This window comes from Cervus elaphus, chromosome X (genome assembly GCF_910594005.1).
Source record: "Cervus elaphus chromosome X, mCerEla1.1, whole genome shotgun sequence".
Classification (NCBI taxonomy): Eukaryota; Metazoa; Chordata; class Mammalia; order Artiodactyla; family Cervidae; genus Cervus; species Cervus elaphus.
Genome location: NC_057848.1, coordinates 163,481,417 through 163,506,223, shown reverse-complemented (window position 1 = coordinate 163,506,223; position 24,807 = coordinate 163,481,417). Strand labels below are relative to the sequence as shown.

General features: G+C 40.6%; 1 protein-coding gene across 5 annotated transcripts in view; it reads left to right on the top strand.

The window, feature by feature from the left end:
* Window positions 1–24,807, top strand: part of FRMPD4 (FERM and PDZ domain containing 4) — a 529,221-nt gene that overhangs the window by 170,613 nt on the left and 333,801 nt on the right. Inside the window, exon 2 of one of the 5 annotated variants that reach the window (XM_043896588.1) lies at window positions 1,835–1,873. The exons of 3 other annotated variants lie outside the window; for them this stretch is intronic. In XM_043896588.1, coding sequence (XP_043752523.1) covers window positions 1,835–1,873 — 39 coding nt within the window. Of the gene's footprint in view, window positions 1–1,834; window positions 1,874–1,917; window positions 1,969–24,807 lie in introns of those variants that run through there. One more of the 5 variants, XM_043896591.1, reaches the window with a different exon arrangement.

Sequence of the window (24,807 nt, the reverse complement as noted above, 5' to 3'; positions counted from 1 at the left end):
TTTTCCTGTTGCACTTCAAATTGCAAAAGTTTTCCTGCAGTGCCTAAGTGCTTGGTTACTATGAATAAGGCATTCAATTTGTATAGTGAGATATTTTGAGAGAGAAAGCATATTCAAGTTACTTTTATTACAGTATATATTTTTTCTATTTTATTAGTAGTTATTTTTAGTTTCTTTCTGTGCCAAATTTATAAATTAAACTTTATAATCAGTATACATGTCTAGGGAAGACCATAGTATATATAAAGATCTGTATTCCCTGAGGTTTCAAGCATCTACTATGGGTCTTGCATCATATCCCTAATGGTTAAGGGGGTCTACTTTGCTAGGTTTGCTGAGGAGTGGTAAGTTGTGGAGAAATAAGAGAACAAAAGAAAAGAAAGCTGAGGGTAGTCAACTAGTGAAAACTTACCCACCCCTCTTCATTCAGATTCCTTTCGGCCACCCTTGGTCTTCAGACATAAGGGTGTTTCTTTCCTCTGACATGGACAGGGCATGTCTCCCTTGAGGGTCTTATGAGGGAGGAGGAGCCAGAGGGTCCTTCTTGCACCTGCTGTTTCTCAAATTCTTTCAGCTTAAAATATCCAGTATACCAAGGTGCCCTATTTTGGGTAGTGTATTCTGAACCCCACCACTGTCATCTCATATTGGTGGATTTGTGGAAAGGACCATAGGAAAGACCAAGGGGCAGTAAGCAGCCTGGGAAAACCAGTTGGTGATTATTAGAGGATTTGTAGGTGTCTGAGAATAAGATGGGCAGGGCCTGGATTAAAAATACACAGATTCTGAAGGGTAAAGTAAGGCAAGACATATTACAAGACTGAGTAAGGCCTAAGGTGAAATTTCTGACGGACAGATGAGGATGAGAAATAGGCATCATTAAACAAAATGTTGTCATATGAGCTTGATACTTAGGCAAGATTTGGCCAAGGAACGTTTCTACCTGCGGAGTGGTTCTCAGCGGGGTGGTGCTTTTGCCCCTTAGGGGATATTTGGCAGTGTCTGCGTATAGTTTTTGTTGTCACAGAATCGTAAGGGGGTGGCACGTAGTGAGTAGAGACCAAGGATGCTTTTAAATATCCTATATTGCGCAGGACAGCTCCCACTACAATTATCTGGTTTAAATCATCAATTTAAATTGAGGGTGAAATACCTCTCTCCTTACCTAAAGGGGCTGACAGAGGACAAAGTGGTATTGAAGGAAAGCCCAGACCTTAAATGACAAATCAGGTTTAGTAAAGTGGGTGACTTTTTAAAATTTAATTCTTTCAATGATTTCAAGAGATAGGCACCATTATCATTCCTATTTACAAAAGAGAAAACTTGGCAGAAAGAATTTAATTATCTCACCTGAGGTAACACAGTTAGTAGGCAGTGGCCTTTTTATATACATTCAAATATATGAAATTTGACTCCTGTATAAACTTTCTTACCTGATACAGTAGTGAAAGAGTTTTCTAGAAAGGTATAGACCCTATCACATCCACTCCCCCCATAACCAAATATCAAGGCCAGGCTTGGTGAATCTGAGGGACTACAATACATCCTAAATGTTACATGTCTGTAGCCCATCTACACTGAGTGAATTGCTATAATTTGTGTTCATCTTCACATTTCTTAAAGAGTAACATCTTAGATGGTAATTGGATGATCTAAATTCTGGAGAGAAAGAAAAGTAAAAATAGTCTCAGTCATTGTGTGTTTCCAGTTGATATAAGCATAATAGATTTTATTAAACTCAATTGAAAACCTGATTACAGTATTTGTTTTTTTATCAAGCGTAATGAGTTTTGTTGATGTTTTTCACATTTTCCTTTTCTTCTCATTATTTTAGATCCTCTTCTGAAATGCACCCCTTCACAAGGGTATCCAGGTAAATCCACTGTGTGGTATGCTTGCTTTCAGCATTACAATGAGTACCATAAAAATCCTCAAGGGTTCTATGGCATTCTTTTTTACATTACAAAGGTCGGTTTAAAGTCAGGAATATAACTGCTAGAATGCAGTGATCGCACTCTGATTTGGAAGTAGAAATCATTTCTAGTTACGGGGATCATCATTGTAAATGGCATGCATGGTTTAGCATTTTTTAATGTTACTAAAATCATTAAAATTTATATTCAATGAAGAATTTTTAGTTCTGATTTAATGAACTTCCTATTGCCATTTTAAGATCTGAATATAGAACCCATTTGAATTTTAAGGCCTTTGATGACTGCATAAATTGGATTGAAAGTAAATGGCAAAGACTTATACATTGTCTTGTCACTGATATGAAACATATTTCCTTTATGCTGTTTTGTTCTAATAACAACCTAGGGGAAAGTGTCAAGAATGTTTAGGTGAAATCACACATGACTTAAAAATTAAGTCATGGATTTTCTGGATCTCTTTGGCCCATCTTTTCCGGAAAAGTCTGAGTTATTTGGGATGAGAATGCGATGACTCTGGTTAGTTACCAGGTGTTGACATCCGCAAAGCATAAGATGCCTTGTTAGAATGGAGGCCAAAGGAGAACTTTCCTGACTGACTGATGTAGTGGGTGCCTTAGAGTCCTAGAGGCTGAGAAGCTTTCTGGTTGATGTGCGCTGCGCTCTGGCAGAGAACAGGGTGCTGGCGCACTTTCTGTGGGCTGACCATCCTTACAAAGCCCTTTCACTCTGCCTTCTGGCGCAGGGCTCCGAAGTGCAACATGTGAATCCAGGTGCGAAGCTTGAGAGTTGCTTTCTATCCCTCCAAAATGAAACTTTTGTACCATACAGTGTACAGACTGATGGTGGAATGCTTATTTTGGTGTATAGCATGTGACCGCATATCATGTGTGACCATGTATTTACAGGGAAGTGTGAAAGTTTTATAACGTGGAGGAGTTGTCAGCTGTTCTCCTGCTCCTTTTTTTTCTCTCTCTTTTTTTGGGCTCTCACTGTTTTGCAGCATGCTGTTGGTTACATCCTGTAGGACGTCAGTACTATGCCTAGTTTAATTAAAACATACCTTCAAAATAGTAAACACTTTACCGTCCTTGGTGACGAGATGAGACATGGCCCTGAAAATCTTGATGTATACGAAGGCTTGCTCCTTATCTCATGGCAAAACACTTCCTAAAGGTGTTGTCAAGATTAAAAATGTTCTTTATATCTTACAAAAATTATTTTCAAATGTGACAAGAGGGTGTTAATTGTATGCCATCTAATAGACTTTGAGACATAAACATACTTTATTATTTCAAAATAAAAATTCAAACACTGAAGAAGTAGTTAACTGCTTTTCAAGAGAAACATGTTTTAAGCTTTTAGACCATTTTGCAAATGGATGTTTGTCTGTATTTCCATTGTTACATATTCTTAGGTAAATATATTGTTGCTGAAAATGATAACTTTACCTATCATTACTCATAGCTGAATGCTTAAAATTCTTGGAAACAGAGTTCTGTAACCTACTTTAAAAGCTTCCAGAGTTAAGGTTTCAGTGGACTCTGAACTCATGTATTAAAAATGTGAAAATTGACATGTTCCCATTAGGTTCTGGGACAACTGATTATTGCCATGGAAGATGGACATTTTCTGTCAGAGGTTCAGCAAAAATGATTGCCTAGTTGGTGGGTGCAGGCTGCAAACTGAGATGTATGAGTTGGAAAACTCAGCCAGTCAACATTTGGGTCCACTGATCCCTGTGAAGTTTTTCTTTCAGTCTGAGAGCCACTGATCCCAGTTTAGCAATGAACTTCAAGCCAGACCTTCAGATTGCTGTATCATAGTGTGTGACACCAAGATTTTCAAAATTAATTAAGCATATTAAAACAAATTGCTCTCTGTAAAAAATATTAACAGGAATGGTTCTGCAGGAGTGCATTCTGTACTATTAATAATCAAACACACAGTTAACCATACATTTATTCTGTCCATTGAAAATTTTCATTTGTGTGTTTTATGATATATTTAACATACTAGCACTAAGAGACAGATAATTGAGCACAGTCTAGATCAGGGGTCAACAGAGTAGGGCCCAAGTGCCCAATCTGGCCCTGGAACCATTTACATTTTATCTAAGTCTGCTTTTGTGTGGCAAATGCAGAATTGACTGGTTACAACCGAAGGCCCTGCAAAGCCAAAAGCATTTACTCTATGGCGTTTTACAAACAAAGTTTGTGGACCCTTGATGTAGGCAACAAGGCAACAATGGAAAAGAGGTATTCTGCCCTGTCTTCGTTCATTATTCATTTGGGAGTACCTTACAGCACCCATTTTCAGACGTGGCTGTGCATTTGTGATGGTGTTGAGAGTTTTTAAAAAAATACTGATGCCTGCACCCACCCCTAGGGATTCTGCTGTGATTAGTATGGTTTAGGGCCTGGACTACCACTAATCTTTTGTGCAGCCAAGTTTGAGAACTACTGCCTTCTGGTGCTGGACACTCCTGGTGGAAAGTGAGTTTCCGTCTGCAGGCTGAGCTGCCCCCAAGTAGCTTTTCAGCAGCCCTTCTGGGTCTGGCTAAATAATGCTTGAGGCAAGCTGTCCCCACGTTTAGTGGGCAGAGGACAGGCTTGGGAATAGCAGCCAAAAGTCAAACCTGAAATTTCCTCAGGGCTGTGGCAAGAAGAAATGAGATCAGTGCCGTAAAAATGCGTTGATTGGAGAATTGATCATTTGGAGAGACTTGGGTGAAATGTAAAACCTAAGGGCTTCTATTGTTTCTGTTTTCAGTGCATTCCTCACCCACTGGTGCCTATTTTTTATCACTGAACAAAGAAAATCTATCGGCCACTCTTCTGGTAGTTATCTTCCATTCAGATGTCAATGGAAGATGATCTGAAGTTCTAGAAATTTCGCCATGGTGGATTTCTTTTCCTCTGTGGTTTAGGAACTAAGGATTATTTCAGTAATAATCCTATTTCTGAATGCTTGCCACATAATGTTATTTTACAGTTCTGTGCATGGCTGTCATTGTAAACACTGTTTATAGAACCTTTATCAGCATTTGCCTCTGGAATTTATAAAGCATTTAGTATAATTTGCTGTGAAACCGCTGGTGTTTTTTTTTTTTTCGCTTAATAGAGTCGCACATATGGAGTGTTTGGAAGATAGCAGTTACATCCTATAAAATGGCTTGCGAGTCTAAAGCACTTTTATCTTAGCCATTTAAAATGATTGATTAGTTAATTCACACAGCCAGGTACTGTTCGCATTTTCCAAATGAGGGAAATGAAGCAAAAAGAGGATAGGGGACTTCTTCAAGGCCATGCAGCAAGGTAGGAGCAACTGAGAATTGTATCTCAAGTTTCCCGGCTCCCCAGGCTGAACTTTCCCATCATCTGCTGCTTTCCCACAACTCAAGGCAGTGATAACGCGCCTGCATCTCCATCCTCCCAGAATGCAAAGCACCCCCAGCAGGTGCTTGTAGTAAAACCCAGGATCAAATCAGTGTTCCTGCCTTGAGGAAAACACCTTCAGTATATTTTGCTTGGAATGGCATAAATGTAAATAGATCCATTGAGAAACAGACGTTCCACTTTTGAAAATTAAGCCAGGACCCCAGATAGGTAGTATCATCTACACAGCAGTTTGGTGGAATTAATTCCTATGTTTTATACTGTAAGGTGATAACCAGCAGTATGCTTTCTAAATGCTGTGATTTACCATGTGATGCTGCTGTGTATTTCATTTAGAAGGCTTTTAAAAGCCATCCTTTGAAACCCTGATTAGCTAGAAGACAAGGAAATAGAAGTGTTCCTAATTTAATAGTACCTGGAAAGAAAAAACCCCTTATTAGGAGTTTATTAAAAATTTTAATTTCCAGACTAAGTACCAACAGAGAACCTCTTTCTACAATGTAATCATGTTTAATATTCATGACAAAGACCCTGAGGGTATGTGAGACACTCAGTTATCAAACAAGATTCCCTTCTTTCTATATACTTTTTAAGGCAGGAAAATAAAAAATTTTAATTATCAAAAATATTCCCAAACCATGGCTAAGCCACATTTATTCACCAACTCTAGTTAATGGAGTTTATTGTTTTGATGCTTTAACTATAAGCATCTCAACTATCAGCATTTATTACCTCAAGCAAGACTTTGAGCTAATAAATATGTCAAGCGACCTATGTTCTAGAGAACACATGTTTGTAAAATGAGACCTTTTAGACCACTTATAAGGTGGCTAAGAGTTTCCATAATAGGGCCTATCTGGGCAAAGAAATCAACTGTACAATTTGTGAATTATAAACCTCATGGATAGAAGTGCACATTTATATTAATAATGACTCTGTTATCACCTGATCCCTGTCTTCCTGAGGCTTATGATCTAGTTGTGGAAGTCTGGTGATAAGCAGAGGACGGGACAAGTCCAGCTGTGGTTAATGCTGTAAACAGTCGGAAGGAGCCCTTCAGCCGCAGTGGGGCCGCCAGGCTGGCCCTCTACACCGGCGTAAATCTCATCTGTACACAAACAGTGAGCCCGAATGCGTCAGGCATCTTTCCGGATGGCGCATGTTTCCCTTGGCTCCTTTGCCCCTAAGTTTCAGTGGGTGATGTGCAGGGGCCTTGAATTGATCCTGGGTGCACAGTGGGATTGCATCACAGCTTGCAAACACCCATCTTGGGAAAATCCCAACTCAGAACTGCTGGCACACCTGCTCATCCGTATCCCTTCCAAGAGAGGTGCTCCTCATGATGTGTCCAAGGGTGATTACTATTCCAGCATCTGGGGATAAAGCTCTTAGTGCCCATGACATGCAGAAACCCATGAATTATCTCCTGACATTGAAATGAAGTGCCGGGATATAAAGTGACAGGAGGGTGTCACGGGACTTGGAGCTGACCTCAGAGATGATACAGGAAGCGAGCCAGTCATAGGGATAAATCAAGAAGGGCATTTCAAGAGAGGACAACAAGAGGTGGGCAAAGGTGCTTGATGTGGTCAGGGGACTTTAATAACAGCCTGGCAGGAACCTCATGTTGTTTAGTCGCTAAGTTGTGACTGACTCTTTGCAACCCCATGGACTGTAGCCCACCAGGCTCCTCTGTCCATGGGATTTTCCCAGCAAGTTTACTGGAGTGGGTTGCCATTTCCTCCTCCAAGGAGCCTCATGGGCAGGCACAAAGGTGGTGGGGCAAGGTTGAGAGATGCCAGAGGCAGGCTCTGTAGGCAATGGTTTGAGTTAGGAGTTCATCAGAAGTGTGATGGGAAGCCTGTGCCTGTCTGTAAGCATGTAAGGGACCTTATCTGTTTTCTAGTTACAACTTTAGATCATGCAGCCGGTAAATCAGTCTGTATAGCTTGTCACAAGCAGAATTAGGACAGGAAAATAATCAGAGTGCCTTATATGTAGTGGTGTGAATATTGTTTCACAAAATTTTAGTTTTCATACTTTGTTACTGTTAAGTTGCACATCTTTTGTGTTTTGACATCTCAAATCAAGGTGGATCTCAGAATCAATGACATCTAAGATTTGATGAAATATGGAATAAGTGTTTTAGATATGCATATCTGAAATACGTTCCTAGGCAATGTTTATTTTGAACTGTGGGTCACAGTCAGTATTTTACTACCAGAGTGCTAGTTAATGGTAGCAAGTTTAGGGCAGCCTGGAGTTTGAAAAGCAAGAAGAAGTGGATGCCACCATTCTGAATGGGGTGACTCAGAGGAGGTAGGTGTAACCTTGGCTCTGGAAGCAAATATAGTTGTCACCCAGAATGCCTCTATCATGTCGGCTGTGACCCCAGCCGACAGACTCCAGCACTGAGAACCAAATGTAACAGGATGGGAAGGGTGCCCAATGGATAGAGGGAGCCTGGAGCTGGTAAGGCTTGGGGCTGTCCACAGTACCATATCTAGGTTGGAAAAGCAACAGGAGTAAACACTCAGCCTTTAGTGGCTCATGGATAGGAGGATGGTTACCAAGACATGGTCTGTTGTAGTAAGAACCAGGCCCAAGCCTCTTCAGAGGGGTTACTTTGGGGGAATAGTAATCATATGCTCATGGAGAGATCCCACCTGTTTTAGGAGTCTACAGTTTGGGAACTGGACCTCTGTAATTATATGGAAGCCAGGCCAAGACCCTTCTAGTCACAAGGGCAACTGGAGTCCCACAGTGTTGGCGTGGATTTATGTAAAGCCCATCTATCTACATCTGGGTTCATTTCCTTTAAGAGCAAGATTGAACCTCTGTGGGAGATGAGTTGTTTAAGGAAGAGGAGTGAATCCTGGTATAGCTTCCCTCATCTCATGGTGTGAGAGATGGAAGTAACTGATGGTTGCATGAATTGCCACAGGTGGGTTCAGCCAACAAAGAGAAGGAAGAATCTGCATGTCTTGCCTTCGAAGTAAAGCCCTGTGTTGCCTTCCCTCTCCAAGTTCTCTCAGGCAAAACCTCACCTTCATTTCTCCCAGGTAAACAGGAAGAGACGACAAAGATCTATTTTACAGTTTTCAGGCTGGGCAGGAGCCTTGCTTTCACTAATTTTATCTTTGCAGCCTGATAATGTGTAGTTCTCCTAGGTGGTGCTAGTGGTAAAGATTCCTCCTGCCAAAGCAAGAGACAAGAGAGGCGGGTTTGATTCCTGGGTAGGAGAGATCCCCTGGAGGAGGGCACTGGCAACCCACTCCAATATTCTTACCTGGAGAATCCCACGGACAGAGGAGCCTGGCAGACTGCAGTCTAGGAGGTCGCACAGAGTCCAACACAGCTGAGTGTCTGAGCAGCAGCAAGGTGTAATTCGAGTTGTGTAACCTTTTCCCAAGGAACTGAATTTAGTCATAACATATTCTTTCCTAATGCACACTTCAAAATATGCCCTATATTAACTGTCAGATGATGTCTAAAATTAATCAAGTCAGTGAAGGCTGCCCAGGACCAGTAAATTAGCATGTGATAATTTGTTCTTCACCTAATTCTTTGTTCTTACCATAGCTTCTGCTCTTATATGTGGGCCTGACCACATGAAAAAAGCATTTCTTGAGCTTGAAAAAAATGACACATTTGGCTTGTGTTTATTAGTTGTTCTCAAGGATAACAGTTAGGATTTTTAGCATAATTTTAGTGCATTATGAAGAAAAATTGCTATTGTAATGCATTTCGAAACAGCAATTGTCACTTAACTAAAAGCAGTTTGAAAATAAACATGTCACAGTGAAATTTTCCCAATTTTCTTGTTATTTTGGCTCATCAGTAATACACTGAGTGCTTTATGTTCTCAAATAGTAAATTCCCAGATTATTTTACTTCTCTTTTTACTGACCTGAGTCTGTGTTCATAAAAAGGTATGTTGATACATGCAGATTAATTACCTTCTCCTTAGTCAATATATTTAGAAAGCAACTGCTATTAAATTTTCTAATTAAGATAATGGATGTGAACTTTTTCATAATAGACTTCTTACCACGCACAAACTGATGTTTTATGATCTTACAATATTTGCTTGACAAGGAAAGTTCTACAGACTCAAAATTCTGTGAGGACAGGAAACGGTTTTGTTTGATGCTTTGTCAAAGCTATAAGCACTTTAATGTAATCTCCATTGGGTTGGGTTTTATTTCTGTGATGTTTCCCATACGCAAAACACAAATTAAAATATGCCAGAGGAGGAAAGTATTTTAAATTAATCCCAGCCTGTTTTTCTATGCTAGAGAAATATTATTTGTTGTAAAATATGTACCAGTTTCATATACTATTTTTTATATTGGACTCATGTGTAATACCTTTTTTAAAAATATTGAATGAATACAGAAGTCATGTAGTGTGAATTCTTGGATCTGTTGAAACCTGTCTACACTGACTAACTCAATCTCACTTCGAGGCTGTTTTCCCTTGGACGGGAATGCTAACAGCAACCATGTTGAGCACACAAAGCCAAAAACATTGGCTACCTGGCCTTTTACAGGAATTGTGATCCAGGCACATTAGTAGAGTTATTTGGGCATTTAATTGGATTCATGGGCAATGGTCCTATTGTTGAAAGTTTGGCAATACAGCACTTCCAGTGACTACTCTGCAGGCCCAGTGGCCTCTGTCCCAACTACTAATCTCCGCTTATGTCGCCAAAGCAGCCATAGATACCTTGTGAACATCACGTGTGGCTTTGTCCAATAAAACATGTTACACAACTGGCTTTGGGCTGAATTTGGCCTAGCAGTTGTTTGCCAACCTCTTCAAATCCTTACTGTTCAAAGAAGGACCCCCACAATAGGAACCGGAGCATTCCCTGGAGCTCCTTAGAGATGCAAAATCTCAGGCCCCACCTCAGACCTTCTGAATCTGCATTTTAACAATTCCTAAGCTGTGTCTAGTTGAAGAAAACTGGCCTACACTACTCTTCAAAGAGATGTACCAAATAGCTCCTAGGAGGCTCTGAAGTGGGGCTTACTTCTAGGCTGAGGGGGTAGGGGCAGGGGTAGGCGCAGGGGCTGTTTCATTGTGGACGTCTAAATGCTCGAATATGGCGATCTTTATCTGGGGCACCAGTAACCCCCCACCTTCTGCCCTAGATCTTCTCAGATGATTTATTGTGTTCCTTTAGGGAAAAATCTCCCCGTTTCTTGTTCTGGAAAATAATGGCTGTGGGCACTTTTGCATGAGGGTATGGGTGGGCTGAATTATTTTATGAAGAGATGTTTAACTATTCCTTCAACGTTCTGTCCAGGGCTTGTGCCACCGAGTTCTGTACCTGGCATTTCTGAGTCGCAAACTTTGCCATTTTTTCAGTCACATCAATTTCCCCCTCCATTGTAGATCCCTCTGACTGTATCTAAGCTTCGCGGACTCTGTGCTGAGATCTGTGGCTGGCTACAGATAGACCATTACAAGGCTTGTCAGCCTCGGCACTATTAACATTTGGGGACAGATCGTTCTTTGTCGTGGTGTCTGTCTGTCCTGCAGATTATAAGGTGTTGAGCAGCATCCTTGGCTTCTCTTTCAGTGCTAATAATCCCCACTTCCTGCCTGCCATAGATGTGATGGTCACAGACGTCTCCAGACATTGCTAACTGTGTTTTGAGGGGCAAAACTGCCCTGGGCTGAGAGCCACTGAGTCACGGGGAGGCTGAGAAATCAATGCCTGCTTGGTGATTTCAGGGCAACTAAAGCCCGGGACATCGGCCTCCAGCCTCGTGCATTCTCTCTTTATCCAGTAAGGGAAAATAATGTTATTTTCCATGTGAGTCATGAGATGAGATGTTTAGGAAGCACAGTAAAAGCCCCAGCACCCCTCTCCTGCTTCTCCAGGTCCTGCCTCTCCCTCAACCCTTCATCCTCCCCAAACTTGCCCTCTCTTAGCTGCCGATCCATCCTCTTTCCCGTTCTCTCTGTTAGAACCAGTTCTTAGTCTGGTTCTCTTCTTTTATTCACTTTAACTAATGTAAAGTGGGAGAAGAGACAAATATATATTGTCCACCTGGCATTTTGAACTGAAATGTCTTTCATAATGTCCCCTAAAGTAGTATACTGTGGACTGGGAAACAAATGACTTTCCTAGTTTAGGAGCCTTCTTTCAAATTAAAATGTGGCAATTGCTTAGTTTTCATTACATGTTCCATGGTATTTTTAAAAGTCCTCACCAGATAGCTTAATTTCTGTAGCTGATTCCTCTGGTAATCTGACTGTCCTTTGTGAGGAAGAGAGCTGGCCTTTGCTGAGTTTTCTGAGTAATCATAGCCTTCTGAAATCTTCCCAGTTTGATCAAACCAAATTCACTTACTCCTATAAAAAATCACTTTATATTATGCTGTGATTAAAATATTAAGTTTTCAAATCGTGAACTCTGTTTTCCATTTGCTTATTTCCTGCGTGCTGTATGTGGTATTCGAATTTGCAGTTGATTCAATTGGCTGTAATACAGGTTGCCAGAGGGAGCAAGTCTGGGTCAGCCAGAGTCAACTCTGTAATCTACCTCCTGAGATGAAAGTACAGTAGAGGATCTGATTTACAGTTTCATTTGGATAGTTCATCATTTTCTGTACAGAGAAAGATTACATGTAGACCAATGTTCCTACTATACATTCCTCGCCTATGTGAGTATCGTAGATTGATTGCAAAATCAGTCCCATTTCTCCATCTTTGCCTTTGTCCATGTTGACTGAACTGTGACTTTTCAGTTCCTCCCATCAATAGGTTGACACCTATTTCTCCTCCCCTTAAATCTGAGGTAAGCTTGTGCCTTGCTTTGACCAGTGGAATTCAGGCAAGGTGATGATGCACCTGCCTGACCCTGCTATGCTTAAGAGGCCCTGGACACTTCTTTTCTCTTTGTCTTAGAACACTGCCCCGCTTTCTTGAGAACAAGCCAGGGCTGCACTGCTGGAAAATGAGAGGCCCCAGGTGATAGACAAGAGCCATCCCAGCTCAAGCCGTCTTACATCACCAGTCCTAGCCAACCCAATATTGACTGCAGACCCTTGAGTGAAGTCAGCTGATACCAGAAGAACTGCCTAGCTGGGCCCAGTCCAATTGCCAACATGCAGAGTTGGGAGCTAAGTGAAGAGATATAGTACATAAGTTGCCGTTTTAAGCCATTCTATTTGAGGACGATTTGTCACACAGCAAAAAGCTAACTAGCATTGGATAAAGTTATCCCCTTTGGGTATATGAGTGCAATAATGGTGCCCTTATTCTGGCACAGATCTTCCTTTTTTTTTAACTGAAGTATAGTTGATTTGCAATGTTGTGTTCATTTCTACTGTACAGCGAAGTGATTCAGTTATACATATATATACATTCTTTTCTATTATGGTTTATCACAAGACATGCTGTACGGTAGAACCTTGTTGTTTATACATTGCCTTCACTACATGCTAGTTTGCATCTGCTAATGCTAAACTCCTGCTCCATCCCTTCCACATCATTCCCTCCACCTTGGTAATCACAAGTCTGTTCTCTCTGTTTCTCTTCTATAGATGAGTTCATGTGTGGCGCAGACCTTTCCAGATAGGACACCTTTGCTCTGTCAGTTTTCCTCTTGCAAGGCTATAGCATTCACAGTTGGAAGTGGTGGCCATGAGTTCTCAGCCACCTTCCAGCTTGTCACAGCCATGTAGAAACTTCGTGATCTCCAGGAGAGCACCTTGTCTCCATAAGCCTCTGTACTGCTTTCCCAGGTTTGGCTATCTGAAAATAGTCTCGAACTACCCAGAAAATACTCACATGAGGCTTGTGTTTAAAGGCAAATTTTATGGCGCTGCAAGAGAAAGCTATATGTGGGCCAGCACTGGAGTCTGAGAGTCATTCCCACAAGCCAGCTCTCCAGGGCCCTTTCCCTGGAGACACTGGGCCAGACTCAGTCCTTACCTTCCAAGGTTATCAAAGCAGTTAGGGCAGCTGCAAATCATCAGTAAAGAAACTGCTCTGAGAGGGGACTTCTAAACAAAAATACCCATCACAAATCCCACTACCCTTATCTTAGCCAAGAGTCAAAAACCAGATATTCAGCGTCCTTGGGGATAAAAATAGAGCTTTTCCCAGTGAACTGTAAACCGATCCCATCTACACAGCCTCAGGTTCTGTTTTATAAAATAGAGTTAATTATAAACATATCTCACAGGGCTGCTATGAGGACTTCATGGTATGCTTCACACAGAATAGTCACTACAAGTGCCTGGAAGTTATTAAACACTCAAGAACACATCCACTGTTATTAATTAAATGCACTTCAACCAGGAATCAAGAACTGAATTCAAGCGGTGTGACCTTGGACACAGCACCTCAGCTACCTGGGCCTCGGTTTCTTATGAAATTGGAGAAGTCATAGGTTGTTCCCACCCTATGAGTATGGCATGAATACCTTCAGTTGAATTGATGTCCCCAAACCCAAGTAAGAGACCACTTTTGCTATTGCATAGTTCATGCAGGTTAGCAGCTAATGGATGGTAAAGCTATAGAAAAAATTCTTAATTCTGAGGGGATAGTGCATAATTAGGAGGGTAATCTAGTGAGCTAGATTGTTGAGAGAGCAGGCAAACTGAAGAGGCCTTGAGGTTTAGAAAATGGTGCTGAGAAGAGGGTTGAAAAACTCTTGGTATTGAAAGTCCAAGCATCACAGAGAATAATCTTTTCAGGGCCAACTTGCTCTGGGGCTCCATTATGGCCCATGAAGCATTGGTGATCAGTGGGTTTTCACCAGCCATCAGTGGAGTGCTGGAGAACTTTCCTTGTGATGTCACCTTTTAAACACCCATGAGTATGTCCAAGTAAAGTAAATGGGTGAGTACAAAGTCTGATTTGCCATAGTGACCTTCTTAGCTAACACTTAATTTCACCTCTGAAGCCATCTTTATATATTGATGGGGCCAACCTATGGCTTCTCTAATTTCATATGAAGAAACTGAGGCCAGATAGCTGAGGTGCTGTGTCCAAGGTCACACTGCTTCATAATATATATATAAGTGTATATATATATAAAGACCTTAATGGTTGGCATTTAATATAAAACTTTTATTTGGGGAAAATTTTTAAATGCTTCATGCTGAAATTTTATTTTCCTGGTTTTCAAAGCAGTCAATATATAGAAACATTACCCCCATTAAATCTAAGGAAATAAGTGAGTTGATCACAAGTGCTTCTTGGGCACACAATCCATACATGAAATGTGAATATTTGCTGGAATATGATTGAATGTATGGTGTTCTGAAGGTCACTTTAATATTTATATTATAATTCATTTTCCATTAGGAAACAGATAAATTGTAAATTATTTATTTTACCCAAAGTTGGATTGTAACTTATATTAAAACTTAGGATCTTGGGTTTGGGAGTTAACTGAGAATTCTGAAAGTCACTCCCCGCCGCCCCCCCCCCCCCCGGCTTTCTTTGAAAATAGAATTTTAAAATTGCTTAGTGACATAATTTAATATTTTTGAAGTAAAAATAAAGTTCACTAATAAGCCCACTATATTGTTTTTTTCTTCCTTCTTGAAGAGCTTGCTCTTAAAATGCCGTATCAGGAAGCAAGATGCCCTTGCAGTCTGAAAGCAACATATGGACAGAGTAAATATCATCCTGATTAAGCTCCCTATTTTATATGGAATGCAACGTAGCCAGACATTTTAAATACCTGGAACTTGTCAGCCCTTAATTTGTGGTTTCCCACAGGACTAAGGCAGTCTAGTATATTTTTCCTAACTACAGATGTTTACCATTTTTAACCATAATAAATGTACCCAAAGTTTTTAAAGCATTATATTTTCTACCCCATTTAAAGATAAACATCTGTTTGCTTTAAAATTGGAATAAAGTCTATGAATCATAGAAAAAATGACACATTTTATGGACCATATGCACAAACTCTAGAAATGGGCCAATTTTCAAAAATTATTATGGACAGACAATTATGTGCTTGAAATTTTGCAAGCACATGTGATTCATTACCTACACCACATTGAGAATTTGTTAGATTTAGAGTGTTTTTGTAAGAAGGCAGCCACTCGGCCGTTGTTTCTTTTTTGGGCTCATAGTTACAGAGGTGTGGCCAAGATAAAAGGTGTGTAAAATTGACCTGTATTTATGAAAAAGGAATTATGATACTCAGCAAAGGTAGCTTTAGACAGAACACTTTGGCCACCTGATGCAAAGAACTGACTCACTGGAAAAGACCCTGATGCTAACTAGGAAAGATTGAAGGCAGGAGAAGGGGACAACAGAGGATGAGATGGTTGGATGGCGTCACCGACTCAATTGACGTGAGTTTGAGGAAGCTCAGGAAGTTGGTGGTCGTGCTGCAGTCCATGGGGTCACAAAGAGTCGGACGTGACTGAGCGACTGAACTGAGACAGAACACTGTCAATGCAATGAACCCTTACTCCTTAAGGATGCCTTATAACCTAGGCTGTGTTTTCACTTGTCAGAATTAAAACCTCAGCTACAAATGGGTACGTTATACCTTATAATTTATGCAGAATTTGGATTTACCTTTTACAACCACATGTGGTCTGTGATGTCAAGCAGAGTAAATATGTAAACATAACTTTTTTGACCAAAGATTACAATAATGGCCCTTTCTTTCTATGCTTTAACAAGCCATCTGATTGAAATATGTTTGGGGGTGAAATTTAATTAAAACTGGGGAGTCTTTTGGACAGTCCACCTAATTTACATAGAAGGCATGTATGTACCTTAGTGGAAGAAACATTCAGTTGTGTAATTTTTTATTGCTGTGGTTATCTTCAAATTCTTTCAGTTTAATTATAGTCCATGAAGGACTTTTCCTGGGTCCTTAGGTGATGAATTGTCTTTTCCAATGTGTGTTAAGGTGAAACCAAAATCTGTGGTTCTTCATTATTTTTTTCCTTTGAAAGATCCCTTTTCTGGCCTTTGTAATAACATGCTTTTTTCAGGAGATCTTGGAAAGGAACCTTACCTTTCTGGCCCTTTAAATTGTTAAATGTTACTGAAGGATCATCAGTATCTACCTTCCACTGGAAAGTAAGTTTGACAGTAAACTTTATCCTCTACCTTTTATCTTATTTTCTTATTTCAGGGAGAGAACAACTTCTGCATTAAATTGGTTTAGAAGTACGAATTAACTAGTGTCAACCTAGGTATTCGATCTGTACACAAGTGGCATCGCCTCCAGCCTGCCCTTCTTGCTTCTTCTCTCGCAACCTGTTCTCTCCTCTGCCCTCCTCTCCTCTCCCGTCTCTTCTCCTCTGGTCTGGCCAGACTACTATATCTCTGTGGTGCTGGAAGTCATCTCCCCCTCAAGCATCTACCTCAGTGGCTGGGATGGGCAGTGTTCCCCGTGCTGACAAAGCAGTGGGTCTGGAGATCAAGTGCAAAGGCAAGACTTGAATGCCCTGTCCCCTCATGTCTAAATGTGTGACATACACACATTTTTGTAATGACATACACTCTTGGGAAATGAAGCAAGTTTCTGCATTGTCTCAGTGATTAAGCCTGTTTCTCCTGCTCTCTTTCAATAGGTATGGTATTTGCAGAGCTCTGTACATTGATAGACAAGCCAGTTTTTATATAGGTTGGATGCTAGAAGAGGTGTTTTGGGCCTTGAGGTTATTACCTGACAGCTCTGATTCTTTCAGTTCTGTTATCAAGCATTTATTGTGCACCTGTATGTGCGAGCTGTGCTCTAAGATTGAGGATACAACACCTGTCCCCAGGGAGCCCAGAGGAAAGAAACAATGATGGCTCTAGCACCGCTCCTCCAGTGACTAGTACTTACTTGTTAAAATGAATGTTTATGTAAGTGCTGGCTATTGTTTTGAGCCCTTGACACATTATTACCTCACTTAATCCTCTAAATAACCCTTTAAAGATTACTGTCCCATTTTAAGGATGATACAGTTGAGGTTAAATACTATCTTGAAAGTCACACACGCTTTCTGTGCCTGCTTCACTTGTAACTTTAGCTCAAGGAGTTGTTGATTGGCATTTTTGTGTGGTAGGCACTTCATTTGTTTGAATTCACAGATCTATGTTAGTTTGTGCAACCTCCTTAACTTCTGGACTTTTTATAAAGGATATTTTTTTGGTTTTCACTAATAATTTCTTTTTAAAAAATTTCTGTTTTATCTTTATATATTTGCTACCGATCACACACTCCATTTACAGTTATTGCAAATGTTGACTATATTCTCCATGTTGTACAATGAATACATCCTTGTAGCCTGTCTTATATCCAGTGGTTTGTACCTCTCACTTCTCCACCCCTATAATGCCCCTCCCTCACACTGGTAACCAATAGTTTCTTCTCTATATCAGTGAGTCTGCTTATTTATTGTTATATTTACTAGTTGTATTTTTTAGATTTCACACAGAAATGATATCACATGATATTTGTCTTTCTCTGACTTACTTCGCCTCAAAGTCCATCCATGTTGGTGCAAATGGCAAAATATGATTCATTTTTATGGCTGAATAATATACTATTGTAGCTATATACCACATATTCTTTATCCATTTATCTGCTGATAGCCAGTAATATTTTTTTTTAAAATAATACATCACCTCTTGCCCATTGCTAGAGTCTATCCTGGGCCTCTTTCTCCTAGGACATTGAGTCTAACAGCCTCTCATTTTCTGGGGTCATCTCTCTTCCCACTGAGACACTTTTACCATCAACTCTCTTCTCCAAATTCCAGGACACTCAAACATCAGTTTCTATCAGGAAAGTAATGATTGTGTCAATATTTGTAATGTGCTCACGCAAAGCAGATTTAGCCTCTTTTTCTCTTAACTTCTTCAGAGAATAAGCCTTGATCTTGTTGTTCAGTCACTAAGTCGTGTCTGAGTCTGCAACTCCATGAACCGCATGCAGCATGCCAGGCTTCCCTGTCCTTCACTATCTTCCCGAGTCTGCTCAGATTCTTATTCGTTGAGTTGGTGATTCTATCTAACCATCTCATCCTCTGCTGCCCTCTTCTCCTTCTGCCTTCAGTCTTGAGCTTTGCATAATCTCAAGTTCTGTGAAGGTATTTCCCAAAGTAAGGAGAGACTCACCCTTAAGGAAGACCTTGGCTATCCTCTTAGATAGATTAGCTTCCAACACATTTATCTTTGGCAACATTTTTTTCGGTCACCTCACTTGTAACTCTAATTTGCACAAAGGCATTCAGTGCATCTTTTCAAAGGAATTTGGATTCACTTTAATATTTGTTCCTGGTGACTCTGTCTGGTTGAGGTTCTTGATGCAAAGTCTTTGATCTTGATCTATAATGTTTCCCTATGAGTGGTTAAGTTAGAGGAAATGGATTTCTTTATCCTCCAGATTTTTTTTTTTTGTCATGAAGGAGAAAAGCATGGCGGAGCCCAAGAAGAATGGCCCATTTAAATCTCAGTTAAGAGACTATATCCAAGTCTGAAGATTGATATAATAAGGCTTGCTTTCTTTGTGTCTTACTTTAGCTCCCTCTTAGGTTGCCATGGCAAAGTTTACAGTTTAGAAGCCACTTGTCATGATGTATACAGTCTGTTTATCTGTCCATTGTCAACTGGACAATTATTAGAGCTTTGTAAGTTCTTTGTATCCAGCAACTGGCATAACTCTATGTGGAGACCTGACAGTCCACTTAGCAATGGCATTGCCAAAGCTCGCCCTGGTAGGTCTGTGTTGGGAGGGTTATTTTTCTTTGCGTCACTCTTCCTGAGATGAAGAGGTATTTTATGAATAGAGCAAGACAGACACATCTTCTTTTAAATAGGAGCCTCGGGTGGCGCCTGGCACACGGCCAGTTCATGGATGGAGCCACATCCGTGGGCGCCACAGATGCTGTGCAGGGAACATCTCACACGGGAAAGCTGATCTGGGGAGAAAGGTCAAAAGGATCTTGCCTCATAACATCTCTACAGACTTTTAAAAACTAAGCATGTTTTGGATTTAGCTGAACAAACTAATCCCATGCTGAGCCTGAAAGGTCACACAGGTGGCCTAGGAAAAATGTCCAGCTTCAAAATCAGGCCTTTTTCTTCAGCTGCAAAGACAGGAAAAAGAGGACTCAAGATGGCGAGCATTGTAGCTGATGGCTCAGATTTTTGACGGTGAGGAACAGTGGAGTGACTGAACATAGCAGGTCTGGGGTGGGAGGCAGGGGTGGGCATTGTGCTGGCAGGGCTCCAGTGAACCAAACTCTGAGAAATGGTGCATCCTTCTGTGTATTGGCAGGGCACGCAGGAAATGGAAAACAGAGTTCCAGAGGTTTGGTTGTATAGAACAGACTCAAGTGGGGAAATTCGAAGACACTTTGACCAGTTAAGGAGCAATTAGAGCAATTCAAAGACAAACAGCCAAGAATTATTATTAAATTCTTACAGCGCACATTCCTTGGTTTATGATTAATGTCAAAATTGAAGATGATATTTTTGTAGGCAAGTATTCATTAAGAGACTTTTCGGTTATGTTTATTTATTAGCTCATATCTGTTTCTTTGAGAAAGTAAGATAAAAAGTTATCATTAATGCCATTGTCCAAGGATATGGAGCTATTTAGAATTGCTAATTGAGGAGCTAGAGAGAAATTGTATGTACCTGACTAGAAAAATATGGTTAGGATTTATAAGGAATGCACACATATTCTAACAGTATGCTGTGTAATATTTTTAAGTGTCCAGTTTATGATATTCATTTGGGATATGGATTCGAGGTAATGAACTACACTGTTGTGAACTATCTCAATTATAGAAGCTACAGAAGCTGTCAGGGGCTTCTTTTTTCCCAGGTCTTTTAACCAAGTCTGCCTTTGAGCCTAATGACAGCATAAATGCTGGGCAACAGTCATATCAACTGGCCAGTCAGAAAATACTGTGAGGTCCTTATGCCTTTGTAGAATGAACCTTGAAGAAGATTAACCATTCAAAAAAAGTCAGTTAGTGAAAATTGTTCTTTATATGGTTATATGCATCTGTGTAACCTGTGTTCTCCCTAAATGATTTGATTCAATGAGGTTACTTCAATCCTTTTCCTTCCTGTTAGTGCCCGAAAAGGTAATGGCATTTAAATCATGTTAGCTGAGCTGACCAGCACTTGCTGTTGTCAGCACACTGGCTTGAGGGCTGGCATCTCTTAACTGAACTCTTACCTCCGGAGAATTGCAGACTTCATGACTCTAGCCCTCAGCTTAGTTTAATTTGGTAGGGGTTTTTGGCTTGATTTTTGATTTTGGTTTTCAAGTCAGTTTATTTGTGAGACAACTGGGCTTGGAGTGCATGGTATTTCAGATTCTTTCATCCTTCAATTCTCTGGCTAGGACTATCCTTCATAAACACTTGCCTCCCAAAGCATTCCCCGTTATCTTCAAGGCATGAAATAATTCCTCAGAATTGCATTGTTTTAGGAAATGAATCTAAATGATTGATCAGAAAGTAATGATGCATAGAAGAGAAGAGTGTTGAAACAGTGCCCTATGCCGAACCATTGGTCTTCTTCCTTTAGGCTGAAATAGTGATTCTACTAGAACCCAAACTGTGATTACTGTCTCATTTGTGGGGACTTTTGTATCTTGATTACCAACTCAAAAGGCCAGTTTTGTTTTCCCAAATTATGATGATTGTGTCACTGTCATTGTGTCAGCACTTACTGAGTGTCTATTACTTTTCAGGTACTCCTGCTGTTTTACAAGACAGGCACTAGTACCTTTACTTACAGTTAAAGAAACTGAGGCACAGGGCAGTTCAGTGGCATGAGGTCACCCTGTTGGCAGGTGACAGATTCAAGATTTAAGCTTTGTCAACCTCTAAACCTTGAGCTTTTAGTACTCTGCTGCATTTGACTTTCGCTGGTAGACTATTGTTACAGCTCTTCCCCATAGTCTTATATTATTTCATATCTCCTAACACAGTGAGTGAATAATCCTTGATCAAAGTAATGTTTTAAAAAATGTCCTTTTTCATGTTCTAAAGGCTCTAGGAATTAAAATTCAAGAAGTCCAGAAGCAGCATAATTAACCACAACTAGAAGCCATATAGAGTTGCTTTCTTTTGTAGTCCTTTAGGGAAAATAAAAAAAAAATTAATTGGAAGGAAAATATTTTATTAACAAAATATTGACTTCTCCCTCTGGATTTTGCAAAATCTCCTATATCTTTTAGAATTAGTAGTCAATAGAACAAAATAGGATTCAGATTTATTAACCTGACCCACACATTTGTTATGTTCCAACAACTAACATAGGACGATTGACTGATACTCACTCATTCAACAAAGATCTGGGTCTTAATAGTGCCTATGTGTAACTAGATATAGTATGTGACACTGTAAAAGGAATAAAATAGCCTTCCCAGTTTCCACAGTTTAAAAGTGTGAGACATATGAAAGCAAATAGACAGCTTTCTGTAGACAACTGCTAGAATTTACTGAGTGTTTCTCTGTGTCAGATACCGTCCTGTACATGTATAATATGTCTCATTTGATGTTCAATCCCCTTATAAAGAAGACGCTATTTTAGTCCCCATTTTATATTTGAAGAAGACATTGAGGCTTGGGAAGGTTAAATGACTTGCTCTGATCACACAACTACTGGAAGAGCAGGTGATGGAAGAGAGGACACAGGGGTTTGGTGGTGATGGACAAGTTCACACTTGCTCTCTAAACCCTGGAAGTTGCTCCAAACTGAGGACATCTTTGGAAAAACAGCCAAGACAGAAAGGTACAATGAAGATGTTTGTGGAGTGTTGAAGATTCAGCCTGATAGAATGGCTTGTGTATGAAATGATGTGGCTGAAAGTCGGTGAGGGTCAGCTTGTAGAGGCTGCGAAGGCCCAAGTGAGCAAACAAACTCAGCTGACTTAGCGAACCTTTACACAGAACTAACCGTGTGTCTGCTTCACCCGTGTTAGGTTGTTTGTTCCTCACAAGGAGAGAGTGTGTCATTAGAACCATTCCCATTTCACAGACTGGGACACTAAGGAAAATAGAGATCAATCACCCATCATTGCTCAGCTCGTAAGAGGTAGAGCTGGGATTCAGATTGAGAAAGTGTGGTGGCAGAGGCCAGGATTTTACCAACTGTATAGCTGTAGATACTAATTGGAAGCGGAATGATGTAATCTGAGCTCAGGATCCATGAGTAAGGATCTCTGGATAGGAGAGGAAGAAGAAAGATGAGTGACCGGAAGAAGAGGCAGCCAAGATTACCGCCATGCTGCCGTGGGAGGTCAGTGTCATGGGGGTGGGGGGCGGGATGGCGGCATCAAGACGCCCGGGAGGTGGGAGAGATTAATGAGATAGTGTTGCCATGTGGAAGTCAGAGCTCTGAGTTCAGCTCCTGACTTTGTACTTTATAAGCTGCTGTGTGACCTTGGGAGGAGCCTCTGTGCTGTGACTCCTCGTTCACAAAGGGGGAAGACTCCGCAGAGCCGGGGGAGTTAGTTCTATTTTGGCCTTGCTGATGTCGAGGTATCAGTCGGCTGTCCATCTGGCCGTGCCCGGCAGGTCAGTTGGAAATCTGGGTCTGGAGCTCAGGAAACAGGTCAAGGCTATAAACAGACTCAGGCGTCACCACCAGGGAGACGAGCCTTGAAATTGCTAAGTCGGGTGACTAGAGGGCAAGAGAGGAGGTCTTACGGGAAACCCCCCTGCCTGCCCCTGAGGAGTGGAGGGGATTGATAAAGAGATCACTGGGAGCATATTCCAGGCTTCTAGATCCCTTGTTCTGAGGTTAATATCTTTTTTGATCAGTGAAGCTGTCGCTCTCTTCCCTCACATCAGCGTTTTTACCTGCGCTCGATTCATCATGGGCTTGCGGCTGTGAGTGCTAATGACACTTCCTTATTGCTCTCCACATTTGCTATGTCCCGATAAAATCATTCAGCAGCATGACCTCAACAGTCACCCCCAGGTTACTAAATCCATAAGTGAAACCTAAAAGCCCCTTCTCCAGTCACTCTTGGTGTTCCCAGTTCGTTTTCTCTTTTCTGTGGGGTATCGTATGCTGCCAGTGAAGTTGCGATCTTGTTATTTGGTATTTCATAAATGTGTTCATTCCTTTAATTTGCAATTCAAAAATCATAGTGTGCAGTGAAAGCTGGCTGGAGGAGCAGTTGTCCAAAATTTCAGCAATGACCTTTCAGTTGTCTTCCCTGTGTGGCTTTTTGTTTTTGGCTCCAAAGGCCCTTAGTCCACATGTCCCATGTCTACCTAAGCTGCCTGCTCTTGCCTTAAGGCTCATCTCAGCAGGCTGTGCCATTCAGAGGAAGTACAAAGGCAACCTCAAGATGCTTCGTGAAAGGATGGGGGTCCTTTGCTGAAGGTCTGGAGGACATGGCTGTGTGTAGATTGAGGGGGGGCATCACTCACCCTGCAAATCTTTCCCCATTAAATCCTTCTCTTTCCCACATCCCACTCCTGTCCACATCCCACTCCTGTCCGTAACTGCTCAGATTTCTCCTTTATTTCTGCCTTCTGCTTATCTCTCTTGCCTTCTCTCTGTTGCCCCTGCAAGCCAGCACACCCTTCCCCACTTTTTAAATCTTTGGATATTACACTTACCTCTTCTTCTTCTCCCTTGCATCCCCCATGTGCAGTCTTTGTCAAAACCAATACATCTTCCTTCTTGTTCATCATCTTTAGTAAATGCGGGAGGAGGAATTGTCATACTTTGTTCCTGTCATGGAGATATTAATTTCATCACACTAATTGTTGAAGTAGTGTGGAGCCACAATCAGTAAATCATATGCATGCATAGTCCAAAAGCATTTGTCATCTTGGCTGTTTGTGTCACGTCTCTTAGTGTTTCCCCGCCAAATTTCCTTTGTAATTCCTCGTGTTGCTGATTTTTATTACTCCCTGCCCATTTCCATAGATAAGCCTGCATTTTATGATATGGATACATGATTTGAGGCTATGAGGGATGGTAGCAAAATCTAATTTGTCACTAATTTAGCCAGTTAAGTTCCATCATGTTAATTCTGTACTATATTGAACACTAAATCTGCTCACATCTTATAAAAATTATTAATGTCTCTAGCTCTTTAACATATAACAGTGAATGATGTGCTTAAGGCTTAGAAAATTGAAAAAGAGCCTGAGAATTTTTTTTGCTTTGAATTCATAAAAAGCATTAGCTAAGTCACTTTATGTGCAAGAAATCTTTAGAAACAGAAAAGGAGGCATCTTTAATGTTTCGCTTAAGCTTCAGAATATAATTTTGCCTTTAAAATACGTTTTCTGAATTTGTTCATATTTGTTCATATTTTAATAAATATGAACAAAAAGTTTTTAATGTATATTGTAAAGGTAAATACTTAATAAAGATTAGTGCAGTTGACTTGAACTACTTAAAATTGTGCAGCCAGTTATGGTAAAGCAAACCAGTAAGCAAAGACATTGTATGTTGTGAGGATGACAAATTGATGATTAATTGAAAGTTATCATTAA